The sequence below is a fragment of the Solanum lycopersicum genome, chromosome 5 (genome assembly GCF_036512215.1).
Source record: "Solanum lycopersicum chromosome 5, SLM_r2.1".
Lineage (NCBI taxonomy): Eukaryota > Viridiplantae > Streptophyta > Magnoliopsida > Solanales > Solanaceae > Solanum > Solanum lycopersicum.
In genome coordinates, this window is record NC_090804.1 from 1311803 (window position 1) to 1336911 (window position 25109).

The following is a 25109-nucleotide window of genomic DNA, read 5'->3' on the forward strand; positions in this document are numbered from 1 at the left end:
TCTTCTATATTTATTTAACTTAATTCCTTCAATTGATTTTATTATTATTAATAATAATATTATGGATCCCAAGTGGTGGAAAATGTCTATTTTGGTAACCTATTGGATCATGTTCATTTCTATTGTTGTTGCATTTGCTATTGCTATTATGTGTACCATGCATCATTTTATTAAAGGAATTATAGTATACATAAGACAAACGATCGATCAAAGACATAGAGCTATACGTGTTGTGGATTCTTCACAATTCGAGAATTAAAGTCTCGATTTTCACAAGGCATGATCAATTGATGAGTTCAATTTTGACTGTCACTTTGTACTGAGAAGATATGATCGTGGCATTTGCATGACGACGTTGTTATTGATTGTGCATGCATAGAGTGATTAGTTAAAGGGATTTTTGAAGAGATTTTCCCAACTTTGGCATTGAAAAGAAATTTGTAGGAAGCTTGGAAATGGAGAAGTATATAATGATTGATTGACATATTGTGTAATATTGCTAGTTATTTCTTCGTCTAATATTTAACATGATATATTCAAGCATATTAAATTTAAGAATATTTTGATATATTACGCAGATCATAAAGTTGGAAGTCATTTGTATGTAGGTTTGATAACGATTAAATTAATAAGAAGAAGAAACACGTAGAGATAAATTAAAAGAGTAATGGCTCATATATTTTTATTTAGGATCATGATGTATCGTATTTCTGTCTAGATATATCTCTCGATTCTCTTATATGTTATATTTACCTATTTTACTCATCATAGTAAACTTCTTACACATCTTTCACTAGAACATTTACATAATATTATAGTGACATTTTTACAAAGAAAAATAATTTTTTTTTGTCTCAATTTATGTAATACCTTTCATTTTTTTAAGAGTCAAACAATTAAAATTTGACCGACAATTGCATATCCTCAATTTTTCTAAAATAAAATTTATATATTTGTAAACAATATAAAAATTATTATAAGTCACAATAATTGACATTTCAAAATATTTAAAAGATATAAAAAAAATTACGGTAAAAAATAAACTTGTTTAAATCTTGAAATTCAAAATGTGTCACATAAATTGAAACAAAAGAATAGTGTATATATATATATATATATACACACACACACTATATGTCCCAATTTATATGGTACCTTTATGTTTAGAGTCGAACAGGTTAAATTTGTCCAAAAATTTGCATATAGAATCTCCAATTCTTTTGAAATGAGACTTATACATTTGTAAACTACGTAAAAAGTACTATGAATCACAATAATTGATACTTCAAAATATTTATAAATAAAAAATTTACGGTCAAAGATAGACTAGTTTGACTCTTGACATTCGAAAGCTGACATATAAAATGGGACGAAGGTAAGTATATGATTTAGCAAAGATTCAGCAACTCACTTACAACTAATTACAAAGAACAGATATCACAAGAAGACCTTGAGGCATTGAGTCCATAAGTTATTCTATTGTTGTTTCCCATCAACCAATAATAACTAGCATAGGCTTGAACATCTAAGAAACTACAATATGCATGAACTATGTACATATATAGATATTTCATGTAGAAACTGAAGAACAAGCAGAATATGTTCATATACTAGATAACCTGATACATGTTTAACAAACAGCAACAAAGGTAGATTTCGTGGGATACACCGATACACAAGTTTAGTCCAGATTCAGCAACGTCTGGGCCGCTCATAGTGTGGAGGTAAAGAAGGACAATTCTCATTCATGTTGGCATAAGGGTCCAATGTGTTGTACTCAGGCAGTTCCATTTGATATTCGCCAAGAATCTGGCAGAAAGAGACCTTATTGTCTCCACCGTTGCACCAACTTGGGAGGCGTGTCTGATTATCTTCGAAAATTTTGAGCATGTAAGCATCTCTAATCTGCAAGCAGTAAGAAAGCCTTGTGATCACAACAGAATGGAAGTTATTTGACTTATGAGCCGATTAAATAAAGGCAACGAGGTACCCACAGTGAACTCCGTTACTTGAATAGAGTTGGATATAGGGCCAAAAACTCCAGCTTCTTTGTACATTGCTAGAATGAAGGCCACACATGTAGTGGATTGGCCATCACTATAGACCCATTCATCTTGTTCGGGGATGGTCAGCAATTGATCAAACGTTATACCACGTCTTTCAGTTTCAGCAAGAATACCATACAAGTCCAAATCCTGTAAGAGAGGTATCAATTGTGCATATAAAGTGACCTTTACAGATAAAAGGAAATTGATTGCTTCGGTAACATTTAGAATCTATGATATATTTAACAAACTCTCTCTATATATAAGCAGTTACAATATGATATTGTAAGTGAAGTTTATTCAAGTTGAACTGAGTAAGCTTTCAAAAGCATTATTCAATATATAATGTTATTATTATGCTTGCTCCAAGGCTAAATGTCTATGTAAAATGAAGATCATCTATAGAATATCGCTCTATACTGTTACTCATAAGAGTTACAGAGTACCTCTACGTTCGAGTCACCAAATGATGTGACAACCCATTTTTTGACATAGAAATACAGAAAGGAGGTTGGAGAGTATGTTTCATATTTTTCCTTTTAACAGAATCCAACCTATTAAGATACCTTGTTAATAGACCTCAACAAATCTACTTAAAAAAAATTTAACGTTTATGATATATGCATGAGCTGCTCGTACAGCAAGGAATAAAGGAAAAGATCAATTTTTAAGAGGGATGAGCCATACCCAGAACCATTAACTAATTGTTAAGATATAATACAAGTTTCCAGCCAAAATATTGAAACAAGAAAATATAACATGTTCAGTTCACCTCAGTGCCAAGCCTCTTATTCAGAGCTTCGTTCCACATGTTAGCAGCATATGCCGGCTGCACTCTTGTCCACATGGACATGACAGAAATCACCTGCCAACAAAAGTCATCTGCTGAGAAACTACAGTAAGTTGTCCAAGAGTTCTATTCAAATGGAACAAGGGTAGTGATGAACAAATTAGCATTCCTTCAAATTGTTGCTATTTTTGTTTTGATTGACTTGCTTTTTCACCTTTTTGATGGGTTTCTTTTATCAACAAATGGATCCACATGGAGGGGAGTAGTAATCAATAACCATACATCCCCCTAAATTTTAAAAACTGCAAATATATTGATGACTGGTAGATGTTAAGTTATACTATATAAAGGTATTTCCTAGAGATAATTAAGTCATTAGTGACTTGAGAACTGTCTACCAGTCAGCATCGAGATTGATGGACATATGGCAATTCACCAAATTGCTTTGGAGAACACAAACATCCACTGCTACTTGCTCATCTTAGATATATTCCACTATAATCATAGTTTATACTTTTAAGAGTAAAGGAAGGACAATACCAAGTGAGCATCAAGAGGTGGAGGGTAATTATCCGCTACTGTGTCAATCCAACTAAAAATCATGTTATGGTAACCATATGGCTTCCCGGACATTTTCCGAGCATATTCCCATGCTGCTGTATTATTGAATCTCGCACGCACGTCAGGATGCAAGGGCAACAAAGCAACTTGTGGATTAGATTCATCCTTGAGTGTCATTTCCCACCACTCATCCCAAGGGATAACTGCAATAATTTCTTCACCCTGCAAAGATATACCACAAGATTAAACAAAAATAAGAGAATGCCACAATTCATGCAATTAAAATGCGAGGCCTTTACGGGATTTAAAAGTTAACAAAAAAACGCAGAGAGTATTCCCTACCTCCTTCCGGAGGTAGAGAGGAAGCACAGTAACTCACCAGTAGTCCATTGCTATCCATATAAAGTGTTGCAGAAAAATGAAGAGGAGCATAAGGAGATTAATGTAACTGAATGTATTTGACACATGGAAAATGATGTTTTCGAGATTTGCTAGTATTGTTTCTCCATGTAGTTTAGTGGAGAAATACATAGATTTTCTCATTTGCTCACCTTTTCATTTTCGTGTCCAGATTCACCAACCCAAAGATTACCCAACTCGTCCTTCAAACAAACTGACGTATGACCAGCAAAGGCACCAGTGACCCACTTCTCAAGAGTTTCAAACCCACCCCACCGTCCACGTATCTTTGACAGAGCTAAGAAATCACCAGAATGAACATCATCTGGGTTAATTGTTGCCTGCCGTGGATGTGGACGTTTCTCAAATGTCGCACCCATGTGCTTCTTCAGAAAAGCAAGGTTAGAATTCTGGCCCCATGCGGTATTAGAAAACAGGGGTAGTACATCCACCAAGGAAAGCAAGGTTCCGAGCATTCCTGATGGCATGAGAAATACAGAAATTCCATGTTCCTTGACCTGCATAGCAGTTGCTTAAAGATCAGTTATAAATGTATGGACATCCATTGGATTTAGACAAAAGGCTCAAAACAAGAGCGTACATATTCCCTTTCAGCAGGTTCCTCCCATGACTCAATTTTGAATGTGTGATCATGGGCCGAAAAGTAGTAGTCCCAGGATATCCTATAAGGTGTAGCAAATACATACAGATCCATACACGTCCAGCTGTGTGCTGCGCCTGTCTGCAAAGTTAGTAAATGAAATCTGAAATACAACTATGCTAAGGACAACTTTATCCAATTAAAAAACAGCAAATAGAATAAGAACAAGTATATATTTATATTTTTTAAAAACAAAGACAAGAACCAGTATACATAGATACCAAAAACACCATACTTCTTTCTTAAGGTGTTATACCAGTTTTCACTTGTTATCACCCCCATTGGTTTCTATTTATGGAACATCCAGATGTCAACAGAGGAAACATTCATATAATCAGTCTAGTTTTTGTACATAGTGTAGGTGGAACCACAAAACAGCATGTTTCTTCTATCATTTGCATCCTAGTTTCCTTTAAATGCTAGAGCATTTACAAACCATATAACCGAATTACATTTAAGCGGCTACGCGTCAAAACGAATACTAGCAAATAGTAAGTCACATTCCATGTTTATTCTTGTTGTGAACTGGCTCAAGAAACAGCCACAACAAGCAGCTTTCATAAAATGGCAAGAATCTGACTTTCTCAGCATGCAACTGATTCAAAGCTACACCATTTTTCCCTCTCCCTACTTCTGCACCCTACTACCAGATAATAGCAAGAAATGCACTACTGTTCCTAATACTAACAACAAGAAGTCAAACTTACATCATCCTAATATGAAGCATTCTGCAACTTAACCGATAAAATTAACACCTTTCTCTTTTCTAGACCGTCTAATTCAACTACTTCGTAAAAACTTGGGTTTCAAACATGCAATTCTTAGTCTTCCAGCAAGATAAATTCCTAAGAATACAACAGTCCTATACATCTTACCAGTGAATGCTGCTCTACAGATAAACTAAACAGCAACCATATTAATAATTCAGAAATACAAAGCCTAACTTCAGCTCACAAGGATGCAATCATTAACCTTTCCCAACAACCCACCTCCCCTAACAAAGAACCCAGCAACCCAGAAAACTCACCTTTTCAAGCAATTCTTATCACCATTCATCAATTAAACATCGATCCACCAAAACATACAAGCAAAAACTACTCTATAAATCAACTAACCACAAATTAAATTCACAATACAGAAATATCAAATCTACAAACCAATAGATGAATAGTAGCACCACCAATGCCTCGATCACCAGGACCAGTAAACTCAGCCCTTGCTTCATTCTCAAAAAAGCAAGCTCCTTTCCAACTAATCGACCCATTATTAGGAGTTAAAGATCCAATATAAGTAGGCATCAAATCAACAGGGCTATGCATAGTATTAAGAACAGGCCAAGAAACCTGATGCGGTAATACAGGAAGTACATCATTGACCCTAAACGGCATTTTTAATGCATACCCAAAACTTAACCCTAACCCAATTCCCAATATCCATAACAGTGTTAAACTACACAATTTCTGAGGTCGATACATCACTGAAAACAGTGAATTTCAACAGTAAATTACAGATTTTTGATTTATTGGGTTTTCTGGGAATTCTTCAGAGTCGATTAGGGTTCCATTGGGTGAAGAAATTTGGGTTTTCTTCAGAAAAAAATTGAATCTTTTTGGGGCTGAAACTATTGAAAAAGGAAATGAGATTGTAAAATATGGTTCCTTTTGTTGTTGGTTGTGTTTGTGTTGTGATTGAAGTGGATATTCCCAAATTCAGAGATTCTATTTTTTGGAAATTTTATTTTATTTTATTTTATTTTAAGATTTAGATGAATTAATTACAAAATTAATAGTAGAAAATTGGAGTTTTTAAATATTTTAGAATGGTTATGGTGGGTACGAGAAAGATCTACTAGAAATGAGATGATAGAGACAGAACTTGCTTTGGTGATATCAGTTTGGTCCCACCGTTGGATTGTGGTTTAGTGACGAGACAGATTCATCATATATTAGAAATTTTGAGTTTGAATTTTGTATATGAAAAAAATTTTATTGAAACTGTCACCTTTCAAACTTCAATGGAAATTTCAAACACTAAACAGAAAAAAAAAAACTAAAAAAACCAGTACTCCCTCCGTTTAAGAAGTAAAATGTATTACAATGTCATTGACTTTCTCTTTTTAAGTACATGGTCCTCTTTGTTTACTCACTGTGCCAGCCATGTGGGCAAGTGGTAGAAAAAAAATTAAATTATTGGGGAGGGGGCAAAGTACAGAGAGAGTTTTATAATTGAACTAAAACAAATATTTACTCAAAGTTGAAGTGAGGACACATTTTAGCATCACCTCAAGGAATACAGATAAAGTCAAGCTTTGGATGTACTTCGACTAATGCCACGAGCTATCTACTACTTTCTACCAACACATATATCAAGTAACTCTGTCCATCAAGGATTGGAGCAATGAAGAGAAATCACCTAATGTTCTTGCTTCGGTTTGGGAATTGAACCTGAGAACCATGATTTTCAATCCATTTCATTGACGACGAGGCTACACGCGTGGGCGCGCTTCTTAGTCTAAACATTGTAATCTTCAGTCTGCTACTATGTTTTAATAGAGGCAAATCATGGCATCCTTGAGATACTCTGAAGAAGGTAAGTCAAATCCCAAAGATGAAGCAATTTGAGTAGCATGGAAGAAACAGGGCACTGTCTTCTACTGCAAGGGGTTGCCTAAAAGGATTTAGTTGGATCTGCAAAGCAAGTAAAAAGTTCGATTTAATAAATTGAGTTAGAAGCAGTGGACAACTTTAAGAGCAAAATTTGAAGAGAGAAAAAACGGTTGACGAAACATGTGAAGAAAGAAGAAAAAACTAACAGGAATGGTAGGAGAAGCCCCAGTGACAGAGCTTATGCAACTAGTTGCCAGATTACAAGCTTCTTCACAGTAATCGGAGAAAAATGCTGGAACTTTTATCTCATGTATCAGCTCCTGGATGAAAAGTTAAAGAAAATCGTTTAGCAATACTGACTTGCATATGAATCTCATATCCATTTGAAAGACTTACAATGGTTTGTAGCCAGCTTCTATAAGCAGCAACACCAGCATTCGGTGCAATAATTAGATTAGGAGGAGTATCCTGACAAAGCTCACGACATTTGAGTAACACTAACAAAAGAAGGAAACATATCGCAAAGACAAATGCTGTTTGACAGACCTTCATAAGATCTTTATAACAATCATGATAATAACCATTATGAAGCTTTAATGTAATGGCTGAAGATCCACTTTGTAATGACGTTGGGCCAAAACTCTCAGCCGAACATTTACACTTGCAGTTGGGCTCTATACAATGAGCATAATCACGAAGTTCAATTCTCTCGCCATTCCTAAGCATTAACAAGCAAAAGGGCATGTTGTATTAAAGGTACTTAGAGCAATGTGATTATACATAATCTGTAAATGTAAACAAGATATTGATGAACTTTTGGAAGTACAATTAAATAATGTTAAGAGGTTAGCGTGAACATGATGTATTAAACTGGCAAGGATCCTGTCCTAACCATTTTTCTATAAGCATCATCTGCAACCATTATATGTGTAGCAGTCATTATTCACTGAAGATGATTGTACTTATAGAGCCCAACCAAGGGCGCAAAATCAAGCATCTATTGCCTCCCAAGTTATCTTTCTTTTTAAACCTTTTCTTTAATGTTCTTATTAAAAAATTTATTCCAGAAGCCATCGATTTACGACACCCTTTTCCAGTCCATGAAAAGATTATAAGAGCATTAATAGTTCATAAACTTCAAAATGAGGCCAATGAGTTTACTCTCCTTTCCTGCTTATTAACTAGAAGTTGCTGTGAGAAGTAAGTAAACTAAAAACATGAATAAAGGTGAGCAACCAAACCTTTCTTCTGGAACTGCAGGTCCCACGAGATCAATATGGATTTGAACATCAGGAAAAACTGCATGCAGTTCACTGAACACAGCAAGCTGATGAAGCTCTTTTTCAGGACCTTCACATTTCAAACAAGAGAAAGAGCCCAAAATTCAGTATCAAAATAACAAGCCCTTGGAAACTAGCTCCAAAGGAGATGAAGAGTGAGCAGTGGAGTGCATAGCACATTCAATAGGAGCTCCTGAAGTTTTTCGGGTCCTGAAGGATGAATTAGCTCTAATTGTCATTTAATAAATTTTACAGACAGAAAGAGAGGGAGCCGGGGGGGGGGGGGGGGGGGGGTGTTCTCTTGTCTATAAAGCCCCTTAGCAAGGACAGAAGAAAAGAGAGTACCTAAATAATGTATGTGTAGCTCGTTACTAATTTCAGGAATCAGGTTCCCTTGAACTGCCAGCTTAATAGCCCAATACAGCGTCAGCGACTGGAAAAAACAAGAGAATGATAGTACTACAAATGAGCCAGTGAGTTTCACAATTGATTTCTACAAAACAAGAAATTTTCAATAGCTTCACAAAAAATTCATACTCCTTAAATAGAATGACCCTATGGAAGAAACTTCAACACAAAACGGCAATGGAGTATATCCGCCAAGCAATATGGCTACTACAACTCACAAATTTAATGTTTGTGTACAGCCAACTTACCCAGTGAAGTAGCAAAGCAACAGGAGAATCAAGCGGAATGCACCTCCATTCATAATATTCTTTCCAACCACTAAGTAACTTGGGTAACGGAGTGGATGGCTCTGCGTTTATATACTAGTTTTAAATTAGCATTCCAGACAAACATCGCATTCATGTATTAATTGTCTCAAGCACTACACACTACCTCTACAAGGACATAGTGTAATAGATAGGTTCCAGTCTTTCATGAGCCTGCTAACAAAAGCTAAGGATGAGATAACAAACATTGTTTTAGGTTAGAAGCATTTCTTTATCTGCATAACAGCAGAGATCAAGAAGTACATCTTCATTTCGGAAAGACATGGAAAATGCAAAGAACATTCTCAAAACGTATACTACGACACAGAAAAACTTTATCTTTGAAAGATATTAAGCTTGATTATAGAAAAATACTGCTAATATATACAAATAGTAGGAATACAAATACGGAATAACTAATATTCAGACGAGAATACATAAGGCACTGCAAAATAAGGCTTGTAATTAGCTAGGCTGATCAAGAACAAAAGACTTTATCATGAAAAGAGTAAGCAACCTTGAGCAATAAAATATACCAGTTGATGCCCCACAGCTACATTCAAACATCCACATTCCTATTCGGTGAACGCCCTGTTTTATCAAGAACGAACACCTTGTTTCCCGTTTATTACACACCTATAAAGCACCACCAAGCATATTCTACCTAAGCACTTCCATAGACAAATCAATACAACAATTCAAAAAGTTCTTTTACTACTTACCTGCATAGTAGCTTCTTCAGAAAATGTAAAAGGGAAATCACTCACAACATGTCCATGCTTCATTTGCTGTTCCAACCTTTGACACTCTTTCTTGTGTACACTCCTATGTGATACCTGAACACAAAATCACTCCGTTTCAATTTGTTTGTCTTCCGTCTCTTCAACTCTTTAGCAACTCTTTAGTTCCAATTTTCCATGTGACATGTTTAAAATCATATGAATAAGAAGACATTCAGGTACATTCTAAGTATCTTTAGTTTAAGTTATTTATTTGCTTAAACTCGATATCAATTCAAAACCAGACAAACAAATTGAAACTAAATGAGTATTACTATTAGGGAGGAAACAATTCTTAAACTAAACAATTTTTTGAACATCTTCTAAAATTAACCATAAAAAGTAGTAAACGAAGCAGATTCTTCATAAAACCTGGTGAGAAATGGAGCAATACGCCACAGCTTGGCAGCTACGGCAACGTCTCATCGCCGGACCGGAACATGGGGTTCGGCTTCCCCTGCCGGCGCACTCCATGGTTTCCGATCAATATGAACCGATGCGTTGATCGGAATTTGGAAACGAAGCCCAGGTATCTAAATCGACAAAAAATTATAGGCCCAATGAGTGTAATTAGGCCCATTATCCTCAATTAGCCCAAAGAGAGATAGAGAGTATGGGCTTGAAAGCCCATGAATGACTAGAGGGGTTTGTCAAATATAATTTGACCCTTCAATGTTTTGGATTGCTTATTAATATTTACCAATGTATCGGAGAGCAATGAAAAATTTGGATATTTTGTAATTGGGGAAACTTTCGGGATAGAATATAGTAAGCCCCCAAATGTATGAAATTTCTAAAAGTTTTCCTAATATTTAGTCACTATTTGAAGTGTAATCGAAAAAATATTTACTTTTTAAGATAGAAATGTTATCTATGCAAGTTTAGTGACATGAAATATGGGTTGGAAGTGAAAATGAAGATTGATGTACAAGTTATATTTTAGAAAGGAAGTTCTTTAAGTATCTTGAATAAATAACTTAAGGAGACTGAGAGATTAATGATGATGTTGCACATTATTTGGAGCGAGGTGGGTGAAATAAAGGCTCGCCCATGGAGTTCTAAGCGATATGAACATGTCGTTAAGGTTTAAAGGTATGTTCCATAGAACCTAGTTAGACCAATATTGTTTAAGAGAGGGAGGGGGGTGATGCTTAGTAATTAAATATATGTGTGTGGATATTATGAGATATATGATTAGGAATAAAATTCCATGGAGTAAGCATAAGTTGGATTGGCATCCGAGGTGGACAAGATTAGAGTATTGAAGTTGAGATGGTTCAAGCATGTGAAGAAGAGGTGGGCTCGCCCATGAGAGAGTGTAAGAGGCTAGTTGTAATATGAGTTAGGAGATAGAGGTAGGTCAAAAATGAACCGTGAAGGTGATTGGATATGAAATAGTACAAACTCACATAAATAAAGACACAACCGTTGATAGGAAGGTTTGAATGCCAAGAATTAGCATAGAAACTTAGCATGGAGTTCGAACTTAGAACCTTTAAGTGAATTTTGAATCCGCTAAACGATTGAACCAATGTCTAGTCTTGTGTTTAAAGGACTAATGAAGAAAAAAAACTTACCTTGCACATACAGTATAACGTTTTATCAAGATATTTTTAGTGAACACTCTGTAACCCCCTAGATTCGTCCCTATCGAGAGATAGGGAATACTTAGTCGTAATGTAGTCTCTTATTCTTTAATATGTATTATTACATGTTGGTTCATTTTCCTTGTATCTTGCTTATAATATGTTATGTTATTTTTGAAAACCAATTTGATTACATTTTTTCAGTAGAGCATCTAGCAAAAATAACTTTTCTAGTTCACAGAGATACGAGATAATATTGCATACATTCTATCATTTTCAGACCTATTTATGAAATTACATTAACAACATTATTATTGTTGTTACATTTATAGTTACGTTGAAACACAACAATGCCAGTATCGATTTAGAGGTGTTGGAGTTCGAATCCTTGATAAGTAGAGCCCAAACACATCATACTTTTCTTTTCATCTTAAATTATTTGACCTTTTTTTTTCTTTTAATCATATTAAAAGAAGAATGAGTCGTTCTCTTTTCAGTGGTTACATTTTAACTTAAAATTTTTTATTTTATTTCTGATATTTTATAACCATATAAATTTATATAACTTATTCTTTATCATACATTTCAAAAAGTAGTTTAATTTTTAAAAATTATATGTCCAATTAAATAAAAAAAATTAATAAATTGAGATGAATATTGTGGTGAAAGATAATTATTTTGCTCGTGATACTCCTTTCAAAAGTGGGACAATATAATGGATTTCAACTTCTACCATCATGTCTTTGAAGTCCAAATTTATTTTGTTGAAATTTTGTGACTTTATCCAATAAGATTTTTTTATTTATTTTGGTAGTCTTAATTTTTTTCCCTTTAATTAAAGTTTGAAACTCTTGGACTATTATATAGTATAAATATTTCAAATTAATTTATAAAATTTCAACAAAAACACCTAAATTAATATCTTAAAGAGTTGTTGCATAGTGGGGGGTGCGGACCACCGTTATGTTTGTCACGACAAGATATGAAATGAGGGCAACGGTGGCATTATATTTGGTCCAATTCGACCATAAAATCCAATGAATGCAAAAAAGAGGTGGCAAAAAATAAATAAATCAATATTGGGAAAAATTTAGATTTTGTTGTCGATAATATTGTTGGTTTCCTAAAATATTTATTGTATTTTATATCCGATTTTAGTATATTTTATTTGAATCAAAGATATATATAAATAACTTTTTTGTATTTTTGTAAGATATGATTTGCGTACATTATCGTGTGAAATAGTGTTTCTACCTCTACGAGGTAATTGTAAGATCTGTATATATTCTATTCTCTCGAGATACTACTTTATAGGATTTTATTAGATATATAGTTGTTGACTTGTTGTTGTGTATCTTCACAAGATATATATAATATTATGTATATCCCCTTTTCTTTTCAAATCTCATTTATATTATTACACTACATATGTCGTTATTGTTTCTCAAAACTCACTCAACGTCTAAATTGCACTATGCTTCACTTCAACAAATGAGAGTTTTCGGTGAAACCGATGAACCACACGAGCTAGCTAGATGTGAGAGACACAGGACTCGTATTACCTACTGCACGGCTATCCAGTGAAAGTGAAGGAGCTTAAAACCACCCTCTTTTTCTTTCTCTGAAAATAGTAGTAAGAATATTAAACTCTTGGATGAGATTAAGCAGTTATCGACTGTTTCGACGCGCACTTGACCTATTTTGATTAAGGCAAAAAATCTATTTGAAATAGAGAGGGTAAACATAGCAAGTCTGAAGAGCAAGACGAGGATTGAAACCCTACTGCAAGAGGGGTTCTTTGTGGGTCGGGATTTCATTTGATTTTCGAAAAGTGAAATGTAACGAGCATATAAGACGAAGGGGATGTAAAAATGTAAAAACTCTTGACATACGATATTTTGAATATCTCATGAGATACCACAAAGTCCAACCTTAAAAAAGGGGGAGAAAAATTAAAAAAAAAAGGGGAAATATGTAGCAAGTGGGACCCAAGAAGATTTGGTTGGGAGTTCCATATCTTCACTTTTTCTCTCTCCTTTGTCCTATTTTCTACTAGCACTATCAAAATTTCTTGCCCCAACCCCAAACATATGTCTCTTTTTTGTTTTTACGCGAAAAATTTACTCGTATCGAGTGTTTATATTAAGTTAATTTAATTTTTATTATCACGTGATTTAATAAAATAATATAAATTATAAATTTAAACACATAACAGGTATATATTGATTTGATATAAATATTCGATACAGATAAATTTTATCCTATTTGCACCCCATATCATTTTGTATTTTTTTCAAATTTGATGTTTGATACTTATATTATGGCTCAATCAATGTAGATTTATATTGAAATATAAGTTCATTTGGAAAATAGCTCTTTCATCAAGATTTTTTTTAATATTTAAACTTGAAATCAAAATCTCTAATTAAGAAAGAAATAATAATTTTATCTTATGTACAATGGTCCATTATATCATGTCTAATAAATAAGAATACTAGATAATTTTCATTTTTTCAAGTAGGAATTAAATTGTTTTGAATTAATGTCTAATAAATAAGAATACTACATAATTTTCATTTATTTCAAGTAGAAATTAAATTAATTTGAAATAAGGCCAGTCAAAATGAAATTGAAATTGATAATTCGAATCAAAATTTTAATTGAAATGATAATTTGAATTAATATTCTTTATCAATTTAGTTATTTTAGTAATGGTTTTGATTATTATTGTTTATAGTGAGTTATTAATTTTTTAACGATTTGAGATATTTTCTTGATGATTTTATCAATAGTAAATCATTATACTTTTATCTTTTATTATTTAAAACTTTTTATTATTTTACAAAACGACTCTATTTACTTCTGAGTAAGATGCAATAATATTCACCCTTTTCATTTGATTTGTCAACTTATGTATAAGTGATAATTAATTTAAAAAGTTGTGTATGAAATTTTTACGGTTAGATCAATATTGATGAAATCAATAATTTGATAACACTTTAACATATTTATAAAATGATAACCGATAAATCAAACTGATAATTTTTTTAAAAAAAAATTCAAATAAATTGTGATTATCAACCTACGATTCTTAATTTAATTGAAGAAAATATAACGCTTAGGTAGTCTCCGTCAAGTTTCCTCAGTTGTTAATTTTGATTGAAGAAATATTATAAACAACTTTTTTGCTTTTGGATACTAGTCTGTCCATTTACGTGTTGACTAATATGATTTAGTTTATATATATATTATAAATATGGTGTTTGTTATAATATTAGAAAGATCTATTGATTTGAAATTGTTAAAAATTAACAAACATTTAACAGCTCTAGGCCTAACATAACTTCACTTTCACAACTCCTTCGTATCCTTTCTTTAGAGTCGATACATCCCTCATTATATGTGAGATGTTTGTATAACGATAAAGATATATATGAATCACTTTTATAACAAGGGACATATCAATTCCAAACAACAAAGTTAAAAGACATTTATATTCATATCTCGATATTTATATATGAAATCCAATTAAATTTATAACAATATACACAACATATTTTTTTTCTCTCGTTTTCAATGTCTTAAACCTTAAAGGTCTGATTAAGAATGGAGAAATCTGAACTATTATATCACGGTTCATATTGATACAACTCTTTCCTTTCTATTTTGTTCATATGGTTGATAATGAAGTTGGAAAAGGTCCAATTTAGCTTTCTAATCACCAGGACTAGCAATAAAAACTTTTAATTGTAGTTTAAATTTTATTAATATAATTGTTAAAACTTCTTCAAAATCTTCCATGTCAGTTGATCCATATTTTATTAACCGAGACTTCTGGTTAATAAAAAAATAATTATCACTCCATTACAATCTTTGTTGTTTAAGCATCAAATATATGTTTTTTTTTTATAAAAAAAATATTGTAACTATTTACATGTCGTTGTCTTAATTGCATAGTTTTATGTGTAATTAGGAAAATTTTAATTGTACATAAAGATGATTACTTGACTTTATACAAATTAGTTGACTCCTTAATTTATTTAAATGGGAAATGAAGAAAAAAAAAGGTAAATATATAAATTATGTAGGACCACAAAAAGATTTTGTAAAGATTAGACAAAATCTTCATAACGACAACAAAATAATTGTTAATTGATTGACCTGATTAAGACTTTACTTTCTTGTAATAACTCTTGCCAACAAATTCCAGTCTCTTTCCCATACTGTACAAAATTTATTTTATTTTATCATATTATATTATACTATATACTTTAGAATATTCAAAAAGTCTACTATGACTTTTTATAATAACAAGGATAAATTAATTTAAATCACCATAATTGATGTTTTCTTAACAAAAATCTAACAAGTTCTGAATTTCGTAGTCTTAAATATGTTATATAAAAATTAAAATTAAATAGTTATATATAGAAAAGGTATATAATATATTATGTATTCTTTATGTTTTTTAATATTTGGTGTGCGTAAATAGACGTTGAATTTAAATGAAATTGAAGTAGATACAAGTGCTTTATTAAGTCAATAATACGAGTAGGATGTCACGTAGGACATACAACTGTCATGTAAGACAATTAATTCGGAGGACGAATGTATCTATTTATTTAATTTTATACATGCTTAAGTGTTTACTTATATTCAAGTTAAAAGACACGTTTATATATTATTTAAATAAATTAAAAAATGTGATAAAAACAAATTAAATCAAAATATAATATATATTTTTTTATCAAGAATCTCTCTATAATACGTCTTCGTAAGAAGCATTACATAATAATACTCCCAACAAGCTTGTTTCGAAGAATAAACTATCTTGACCGTCATCTCAAATTATTTTTTTTCAATAACACTAAGCATTACTCTATCTGTCTACTTTTAATTATTATAATGCACTTTTCTAAAATCGATTTGATTAATTTTCAAAGTTAAATTAGATTACATTAATTCGATATTTTTAAATATTCAAAAACTATACGAAAAATACTATAAATTTCAATCTTTTGCATATTAATATGGTGAAGAAATAGATCGTAAAATGTTAATCAAAATTATTATCATTTAACTTTTTTTTAAAAAAATATAACAATTTAAAGTGGACGAAGACGATATAAATTTATAAGCATGGTTACCATGTTCTCATTTATATCAACCATTAACCTAACATAAACAACATAACTAATTAGTACCTATATAAACACATTATATATAAAAACTTAAGTTGGTTAACTAGAACTTATTTAAATTCCAATATTATTATTTTTAGAAGGTTCTTCACTTTTTACTAAATAAAAAAGTTTTAAATGGGAAAAATAAATCTTTATTTTATTTAAATTTGTGTGATAAGTAACCGTGTCGTTACATTTTCCGCCTTTTCCCACTTCTGATTTGATTTGTGGATTCTCAAATTGACCTTAAGTCAACTTTATTGTATTAAATATAAATAATAAATATATAAAATTGAAACATAATCACTCCATTAAATTTGTTAAAAAAATTTACTAGACACTCAAATTAAAAGTATGTCTGGATAAGTCAAAAGTTACTGAGTTACTAATCTTAATTTATGATTTTTTAAAATTATTTTAATTTTAAAGTAAGTATTTAAATTTTTTTTTTAAAAAAATTATTCTAATCCTATAAATATGCTTAAAAACTATTCAGGCTTAATGACACTTAAAATAAATCAACCCAAATACATCTTAATTTATGTTTCAATTGAATACCTTAACTTTTGATAAAATATAAAATGTTTTAACTAAACATTGTCCCTACAAAAATGAAATTTCTCTTATAAAAATTTTATTCATTCATTAGGTAGTGAAGTTAATTTCATGAAATATGTCATATACTTAGAATTATATGCTATTAACCACAAAAAAGTAAAATTTCGATTGTTCTCTACTTAAGTTTATGCATATAGTTAAATGAGATGTTATATTTTGCATAATTTATTTAAAATAAAGAGATATTTATTGAAGATATTCATAAACTTAGCGTGAATTATTAATTTCATCTCTAAACTATTGACAACATTAAAATTATTCATTTACTTAACTAACTGAACTTAAATACACCCTAATCCACATATGACATAACAAATGATCTAAAGCCCTTATAAAAGTGTGAAACTCTTAATAAAAAGTCGAGAGAATCGTTGAAATCACTCTGAACTCGATGAGAATTTATTAATATATTTCACTCACGTGGCAATATTAATGATATATTTAAGTTAAATAGGTATTTTTTAGACTGTTAATAGTTCATAGACGAAACTATAATTCTCGATAAATTTAAAATTGTTTTCAATATTTCTGTTATTCATAAACAAAAATACACAATTTCTTTTCAACATTTAAAGTATGAAGTGTTTATTTGGAACATTTTATTACTTCAATATTCAAATTGAAACATGAATTAATTCAAATATAAGAATGAAATATCCTCACAAATTTAAAAATCGATTTCAAAAATCATAATAAAAAACAAAAAACAAAATCTCGCGAAAAACTCGGGAGAATGTAATAACTCGCGTGGATATGGGAAAATAAAATAAAATAAAAATAAAATCAGCACCAACAAAGTGGATTTCAGAATCTCAGCCGTATTGCCTTATTAATTTTAAAAGTAGATTTCACCAGATTTGATTTTTATTTTTTTTTGGTGTTTTTATTTACATTTATTATATATTTTTGGAAACTAAATATTTTAATTTAATTTAATATAATAACAAAAAATAAAATATTTGACAAGTATGTGTATATTGTCTGTGTACATGAACAAGACAGATAGACATTTATATTACACACACTCTTCTCTCTGTGTTTTCTTTTCTTTGTAACAAAAACTTTCAAATTCCCACAAATTTTTCCAAGAAAATTTGTGGGGTTTTTCTTAATTTGGTGAAATATTTGTGGGTTTTGTTCCATTTTTGTTGATTTTGTTAGTAGAGTGAGATGGCAAGAAATGGTATGTTTTCACGGCGGCGTAGGGCGGAGAAGGTGGAGGAGTACGATGAGTTGTTGCCGTTAACAGAGGCTACTCATGAAGTTCATGTTCTTGCTGTTGATGATAGTCTTGTGGACAGAATAGTCATTGAGCGTCTCCTCAAAAATACATCTTGTAAAGGTGAAAAAAAAAATCTGATTTGTTTGAGTTCAATTTTAGGAAATAATGATATTTTTTTTGAGATTTTGAATGTTTTGTGGTTGGAATTGTACAGTGACTACTGTGGATAGTGGGATGAGAGCTTTGAAATATCTTGGATTGGATGAAGAAGAGAGTTCTGTTAGCATTGATGTAAGAAATTTTTGTTGGTGGATTTTTTTTTTGAAGTGAAAATTGAAGTTTTTTATGGATATTTGAATTTTTTTTTTATGTTAGGGTTTGAAGGTGGATCTGATAATTACAGATTATTGTATGCCTGGAATGACTGGTTATGATTTGCTCAAAAAGATTAAGGTAGTACTTGTTTTGCCCTTTCTTTTCATTGTTCATGTAATTTATGTTGTTTGAAAGGGAGTAGAGTCTTGGTGTAACTGTAACAAGTAAAGTTATTGTCATGAGAGGTCATTGGATCAAGTCGTGGAAACAGCCTCTTGCAGAAATGCAGGGTAAGGCATCTTACAATAGACCCTTGTAGTCCGGGACTTTCCTGACCCCGAGTAAGTTGTTGTCATGAGGTTATTGGTTCCAGCAGTGGAAACAGCCTCTTGCAAAATTGCAGCGTAAGGCTTTGTGTAATAGACCCTTCTGGTCTGGCCCTTTCCTTACCCCGGTTAAGTTGTTGTCATGAGGTCATTGGTTCAAGTCGTGAAAACAACCTCTTGTAAAAATGCAGGATAAGATTTCGTACAGACTCTTCCGGTCTGCCCCTTGCCCTTTCCCGACCCCGTTAAGATTGTTGTCATGAGGTCATTGGTTCAAGTCGTGAAAACAGCTTCTTGTAGAAATGTAGGGCAAGGCTTTGTACAATAAGACCTTGCGGTCTGGCCCTTTTCCGACCCCGGTAAAGTTATTGTCATGAGGTCATTGGTTCAAGTCCTCTTGCAGAAATGCAGGGTAAGGCTTGGTACAATAGACCTTTAGGTCTGGCCCTTTTCCGACCCCGGTAAAGTTGTTGTCATGAGGTTATTGGTTCAAGCCGTGAAAACAACGTCTTGTAGAAATGCAAGGTAACACTTGGTACATAGATCCTTGTGGTCTGGTATTTTCAAGACCTAGTGCTTAGCGGGTAACTTTTGTGCGCAAACTATTTTTTCGCTTGAAAGATTAATGTTTGAGTTTCTTATAAGGAAAATCTAATTAATCAATGTACTGAAGTTTCCGAATTTGTATTTGTGAAACAGGGTTCATCTTTTAGGGAAGTTCCAGTTGTAATCATGTCTTCTGAAAATGTTTTGGCTAGAATCGACAGGTACTTTCAATTCTTTCGCTGTTGGATTTCATACTTGAATTCGTTGAATATATTTTTGCTAGTGACTGTTACTTGAGAACTTTTGGAATTCTAAATTCTTAAAGAATGGAGTGAAGCAATACTAATTGACATTGCATTTACTTTTTGAGTTAACTATACCCCACACATCGTGGGACGGAGCCACCCTTGTTCAATATTTTAAATGTATAATATAATATATATTGGATCCATTGGTTTCTTTGTGTGTTCACATCTTTACATTCTTGAATCCCCTTGTTAAAAACCTTGGCTCGCCACTGACTCGAGAGAGAAGGAAACTTAATAAAAACTAGAAGGGTAGTCCCATTGTTGACAACCTAAAGCTATCTTCTGATTCCAATTATTTTAAGAAAAAAACAATGGAGGAAGTACCATTGACAACCAAAACCTATCTTGCAATTAAATTAAGATGGCATCAAATCTTTACTTATCGTTTGTACATGTGCTTTCAAGATTTGTTAGATTCTTCAATTTTTAAAAAAAGGTTTTGACTTGCATATTTTGGAAGCTGTGATGAGTTATTATTATTGAACAACCAGTTTCTTGCATGACCAAAAGCAATGAATGAACAACCACTTCATTAGTTTAATATATTGTACCAAAAAAATAAAGTAGTTGGATTCATACTTTATAATATCATAATCCAAAGCATATGCTCTTTGTCTGTTTTTTTCAGCAGTTGTACTTTTAGTAATATAATTAGGAATGCATGTTCTTATTCTAGTAAGGTTTAGTTAAACAATATATGCAATTATAGTATGCCACTAAAAGATGTCAATGCATAAAGTGTCGTTCGAATGTCACATTGCTAAAGTTGTGGCTTTACGATTGTTTTTGAAGACGAAATGCTTATCAGAAACAAATATGGAAAAAGGATGTTTGTTCTTTAACTTTAATGTTTTTCAGAATTTAGACCTTTTTTTTAAGTGGGATGTTGTGTTGATGAAACTAATTCTAATTTGATAACAGATGTCTGGAAGAAGGCGCTGAAGATTTCCTATTGAAGCCGGTGAAATTGGCAGACGTAAAACGTTTGAAGAGTTACATGTTCAACGAGGATCGATTTAGGGGTGAAGAGAAAGGAATGAACAAGAGAAAGTTGCCAGAATCATCGTCTGATGATTCATCAACACCAACTCTCTCGCCTTCACCCTCATCACTTGACCTCTCATCAACACCTTCACCGCCATCCACTTCCTCTCCATCGTCCCCTAAAGCATTCTCATCATCGCTCTCTACTGATTCACCGACACATTCCACTGATTCCTCCATGCCTTGTTCGCCAACATCACCAACAAGACGACTCAAAATGAGCAGCCAAGATTTGTGACAAGACGGTATATATACTACTATGTATCTTACTTTCCTTTTTGCTACTTCCGGGGTCGTTTAAGCCCTCCTCTCCCATCGTCGGGGCATACAATGTAGACAAGCCAATTGCCCCTTACTAGCGAGGTTTTTTGTTGGCTTTGTCACTTTTTCGGACACATATCGATCGATGATATGGTGTGATGACTTTACAAAGATATGTTCAAAATGAGAGTCTCTCTTAAAAGGAGAAAAGTTGATTTTAGACAATGTTATGAAATCAACATTTTCTTGTGTTGATGAATTTTATTTTAATGTGGTTGCTACTTTATATTATAATTTTTACATTTTGGCAGTAGTTGTAGTAATATTTATTATGTATCCAATTCAATGACAGATAGAGATAATGGGTGGAATTGAATAATGGGATATGGATTGATATGATTCTGATACGATCTTTATTAAATGTCAATTCTTGTCTGCTAAAAAGGAATATTGGATTTTGAGTTGAATTACACATGTTTGATTTGTTCCCTTATTCTAAGGATCTCCATTGATCTTGTTTACAGCTGCGTTTGATACGAAGAAAAATATTTTATTTTTTTTATGTTTGATAGGTCAACGGTTTTTTAAACAAAAGTAACTTTCTTGTTGCGGTGAAAACAAGTAAATAAGGAAATCACACTCTTTTCGTCTCATTTTATATAATATAGTTTGATTTAATACAAAGTTTAAGCTAGAAATTTTTTTTTTTTTTTTGAAGTTTTTGGTTTAAAATAAGTGATAGATACATCATTTTATTAAGGGTAAAGATGAATATTTTAAATTGTTATTAAATATAGAAATGTGTTATTATTTTACTCAAATTTAAAAAAATGAGTTGTGTAAATTGTGACATAGAGAATATATTTTTATTCATATTTTAATTTATATGACATTTTTAATTTTTTTTATATGTTATAAAAAGAATGTTATATTTTTATAATCAGAAAACATTTAATCATAACTTTTTATTAATAAAATAACTTATAATCATGTGAACAAATTATTTTCTTTTTATCAAAATCAAATAATGCTAACATAAATTGAGACAAAGAGGCTTTGAGTTTCGTACCTAACAAAAATTTGGGGGCATTTAACCATATTAGGCTTGTTTTTATTGATATAATAATAATAATAATAATAATTGATAAGTGCCAAATTGTGCCTTGCTGTCCAATAACTCATTGATATATATCAACTTTGAGTCCGTGATGCATGCGTGAGATTGTTTTATTTTTAATTAAATATATTGAAATTGAGTTTATGTGTAAAGAATTATATTGAGAAAGTTATTTTCGAATAAATTTTATTGTACGCAATTTAAATTTCGACGAAACTCTAATATAAATTTTGAATATCAGGTGAAAAATCGAAAAAAAAAGACAACTTATTTATATAGCTTTTCTAGCTGGCTAAGATCATAAGAAGATATGAGACAAAATCAATTAGTATAAATCAATAATTTATATAGGTGAAAATACTTAACGTAACATGTCATTCTCTTATCTTAATGAAATGATTATTACTCATCACACCAAATCTTTAATTCAAACAACCTAAAGATTTGCTCTATTCATTCGGAGAATGACCCCTTATATTATGAGAATAATAATAATAATTACCAATTTTTACCTAAAAAAAACAATTTAGGAGCTCTAATTATATTTTATGTATAAATATTTTTAAACAATTATCACGTATAACAAAAAAAAAAGATGGTAATTTGTGAGAGATACGTGCGAATTGATTTGTATATATATTATATCATAGAATGATGCATGAGTTTACTTGTTCCATTTTATACAAAATTAAAATGCATAATTGTATATACTCAAATTTTGAGAACATAAATATTAGCCGAAGCTAAGTTGAAAGACACATTTTATGGCTAAAGTCAACAAGATATATAGTTGCTAAATAAAAGCGAATATTAAATAGTAATTTATCGACATAGATTGTAAGAAAAAAAATTTTTTTTCTCAAAATTATATTCGGAGCCCATTCTACGATTAATTTGAAAGTAAAAAGATTATGATTTTAGTGCAACTAAATCATTTTTGTTAGTTTAACATTATTAAGATCCTTAAATTGGTATATATAATGAATTAAGTAAATTATAATTTCAATACAACTCTACAATAACACACTTGAAGCTTGGTGTTTGCAATGGAGCATTTTCATCAATATTGGACCATCATGGACTTATTTTTTGGGCTTTAAATTAAAACACTTACATCAAACCAGCCCAAAATGTACTCAAAAGTGGTACTTACCTATAAAGAATGATTCAAAAATGAAGTCCATGGATCCAAAACTACTCCTTTATGCTTGTGGGGACACATTGTTCTTTTTTTTCTTTTGGGTTTTTCTACCCGGTGTCCGGAGCCTACATTAGAGCTCTGACTAAATCTGAATTACACATTGCAGGACCAATTCGAGGATGGCGCTCCCAACATGATTTTCTCCATGCCCAGGGCTCGAACCCGAGTCCTTTGGTTAATGATGAAGCACTCCCACCAGTGCACCACAATCCATGTTGGTGGACGGACAACGTTCTTAATATATAGGGAAAACTAGTTAATTACACAAACATTCTTACCATTCTTCTTCTAGTTTGAAATCATTACATATAGTCTTACGAATTAATAATTCCATACCAGATTTCAAGTCAAATATATGAAGAGTTATATGTATTTTTGCTACTAAATATATTCTAAAATACAAATTCATCAGTAGAGCAGCGAACGAGAGAAGGACATAGGAGAGAAGCTAGTGAGATATGAGAGAGACGAGCAAAAAGATCAGTATATCTAAGATACATGTAATAGATATAACAATGTCTTCTAAAAATGTTAGGAATTAAAATATGTGGAGTATGTAACAAAGTCTTGTCATGTTTGGACATGTTATTAATTGATCAAGTAATGCTATAAATTAGAACAATACAACTATACCCAAAAGTGTGATTCTTCAAAAACTACAAATTATGAGAAGACTTTTTTTGTCTTTTTTTTCTTGGGACAAACGTGCAGTATTGGTCAATATCAACTGGATTTATAAATCATATTTTTAAAGTCAACAATTTGTTTTTTTATCCTAATTTTATGTACTGAAAAAGGGATCTCCTTACTCATCTATAGAAACTTTTTTGGAAGTATTAACATAATAATTATCATTAGTAATTGTCTAAATATATTATCCTTTTTTGGCAAGAAAATAAGTTTTACGTGGTTTATATAAAAAGAAATATTCTAAAGTCAAAATGCTCTTGGATGAATAGTTAAAATTCACGATTATAGATTTCAATTATTCTTTTCTATTTTTTTTTCATTGATAATATGTCGTACAACTCTTATATGTTATACATTAACTATAAATCACGTTTGAGCAGGATAGAGTCACGTTGGGTGAAAGAAATAAAAACTTAAATATATTATCAAAATTTTTGTATGTATATAGATGTAGATATTGAAAAATCATTTTTTCCTCTATATATTTACTTTTTCGTGAAAATTCTGACTTTAGCTACTATATTTGATGATTATATATCTACAAATCCATTCATCCAAGAATGGGTCACTTGGAGTTACCTAATCATAATTACTTTATATTATAAAATTCAAAAAAAGTTTTTCGTGTAGTACTCTAAAATGTCTATCTATAAAAATAAAATACCTAAGTAATTAAAAGGCTGTTATCACATTAACGTAATCCTGCATGGAATCAAATTCATCTAACAATTTTCATGTGGACATTGAAGTCGTCAAAAAACAAGAAAAAATAAAAAATGTAGGTTTACACACCATGCATCGAACCGCGAATCGTTCAGAGGCGGATTCAAAATTTGAAATTAATGGAGGCACTATTAC

General features: G+C 31.4%; 3 protein-coding genes across 7 annotated transcripts; 1 reads left to right on the forward strand and 2 right to left on the reverse strand.

Moving 5' to 3' along the window:
* Nucleotides 1-1365: 1365 nt before the first annotated feature.
* Nucleotides 1366-6535, reverse strand: LOC101243707 (uncharacterized). Its single transcript, XM_004238676.5, has 7 exons — nucleotides 5614-6535; nucleotides 4397-4537; nucleotides 3948-4313; nucleotides 3376-3618; nucleotides 2818-2910; nucleotides 1995-2195; nucleotides 1366-1905 (listed from the first exon to the last, which is right to left on the reverse strand). Exons 1-7 carry the CDS (start codon nucleotides 5929-5931, stop codon nucleotides 1693-1695), a joined length of 1575 nt encoding a protein of 524 aa, XP_004238724.1. The 5' UTR covers nucleotides 5932-6535; the 3' UTR covers nucleotides 1366-1692.
* Nucleotides 6530-10361, reverse strand: LOC101243992 (uncharacterized). Of its 5 annotated transcripts, none has more exons than XM_004238677.5 (11): nucleotides 10207-10361; nucleotides 9778-9891; nucleotides 9592-9691; nucleotides 9183-9242; nucleotides 8999-9099; nucleotides 8688-8775; nucleotides 8304-8412; nucleotides 7609-7780; nucleotides 7459-7530; nucleotides 7269-7382; nucleotides 6530-7143 (listed from the first exon to the last, which is right to left on the reverse strand). In XM_004238677.5, exons 1-11 carry the CDS (start codon nucleotides 10306-10308, stop codon nucleotides 7051-7053), a joined length of 1125 nt encoding a protein of 374 aa, XP_004238725.1. In that variant the 5' UTR covers nucleotides 10309-10361; the 3' UTR covers nucleotides 6530-7050. The 5 variants fall into 5 exon arrangements, with proteins under 5 accessions (XP_004238725.1, XP_010320630.1, XP_010320632.1 ...); XM_010322328.4 differs by having other exon boundaries at nucleotides 9183-9229; nucleotides 9573-9691; XM_010322330.4 differs by having other exon boundaries at nucleotides 9183-9229; nucleotides 9573-9691; nucleotides 9778-9954; nucleotides 10207-10341.
* A 7882-nt stretch (nucleotides 10362-18243) lies between these two features.
* Nucleotides 18244-21642, forward strand: LOC101244285 (two-component response regulator ARR5). The gene is made up of 5 exons (NM_001318147.1): nucleotides 18244-18563; nucleotides 18658-18734; nucleotides 18819-18896; nucleotides 19784-19851; nucleotides 20860-21642. The coding sequence occupies exons 1-5, from the start codon at nucleotides 18392-18394 to the stop codon at nucleotides 21218-21220; spliced, it is 756 nt and encodes a 251-aa protein (NP_001305076.1). The 5' UTR covers nucleotides 18244-18391; the 3' UTR covers nucleotides 21221-21642.
* Nucleotides 21643-25109: the final 3467 nt, after the last annotated feature.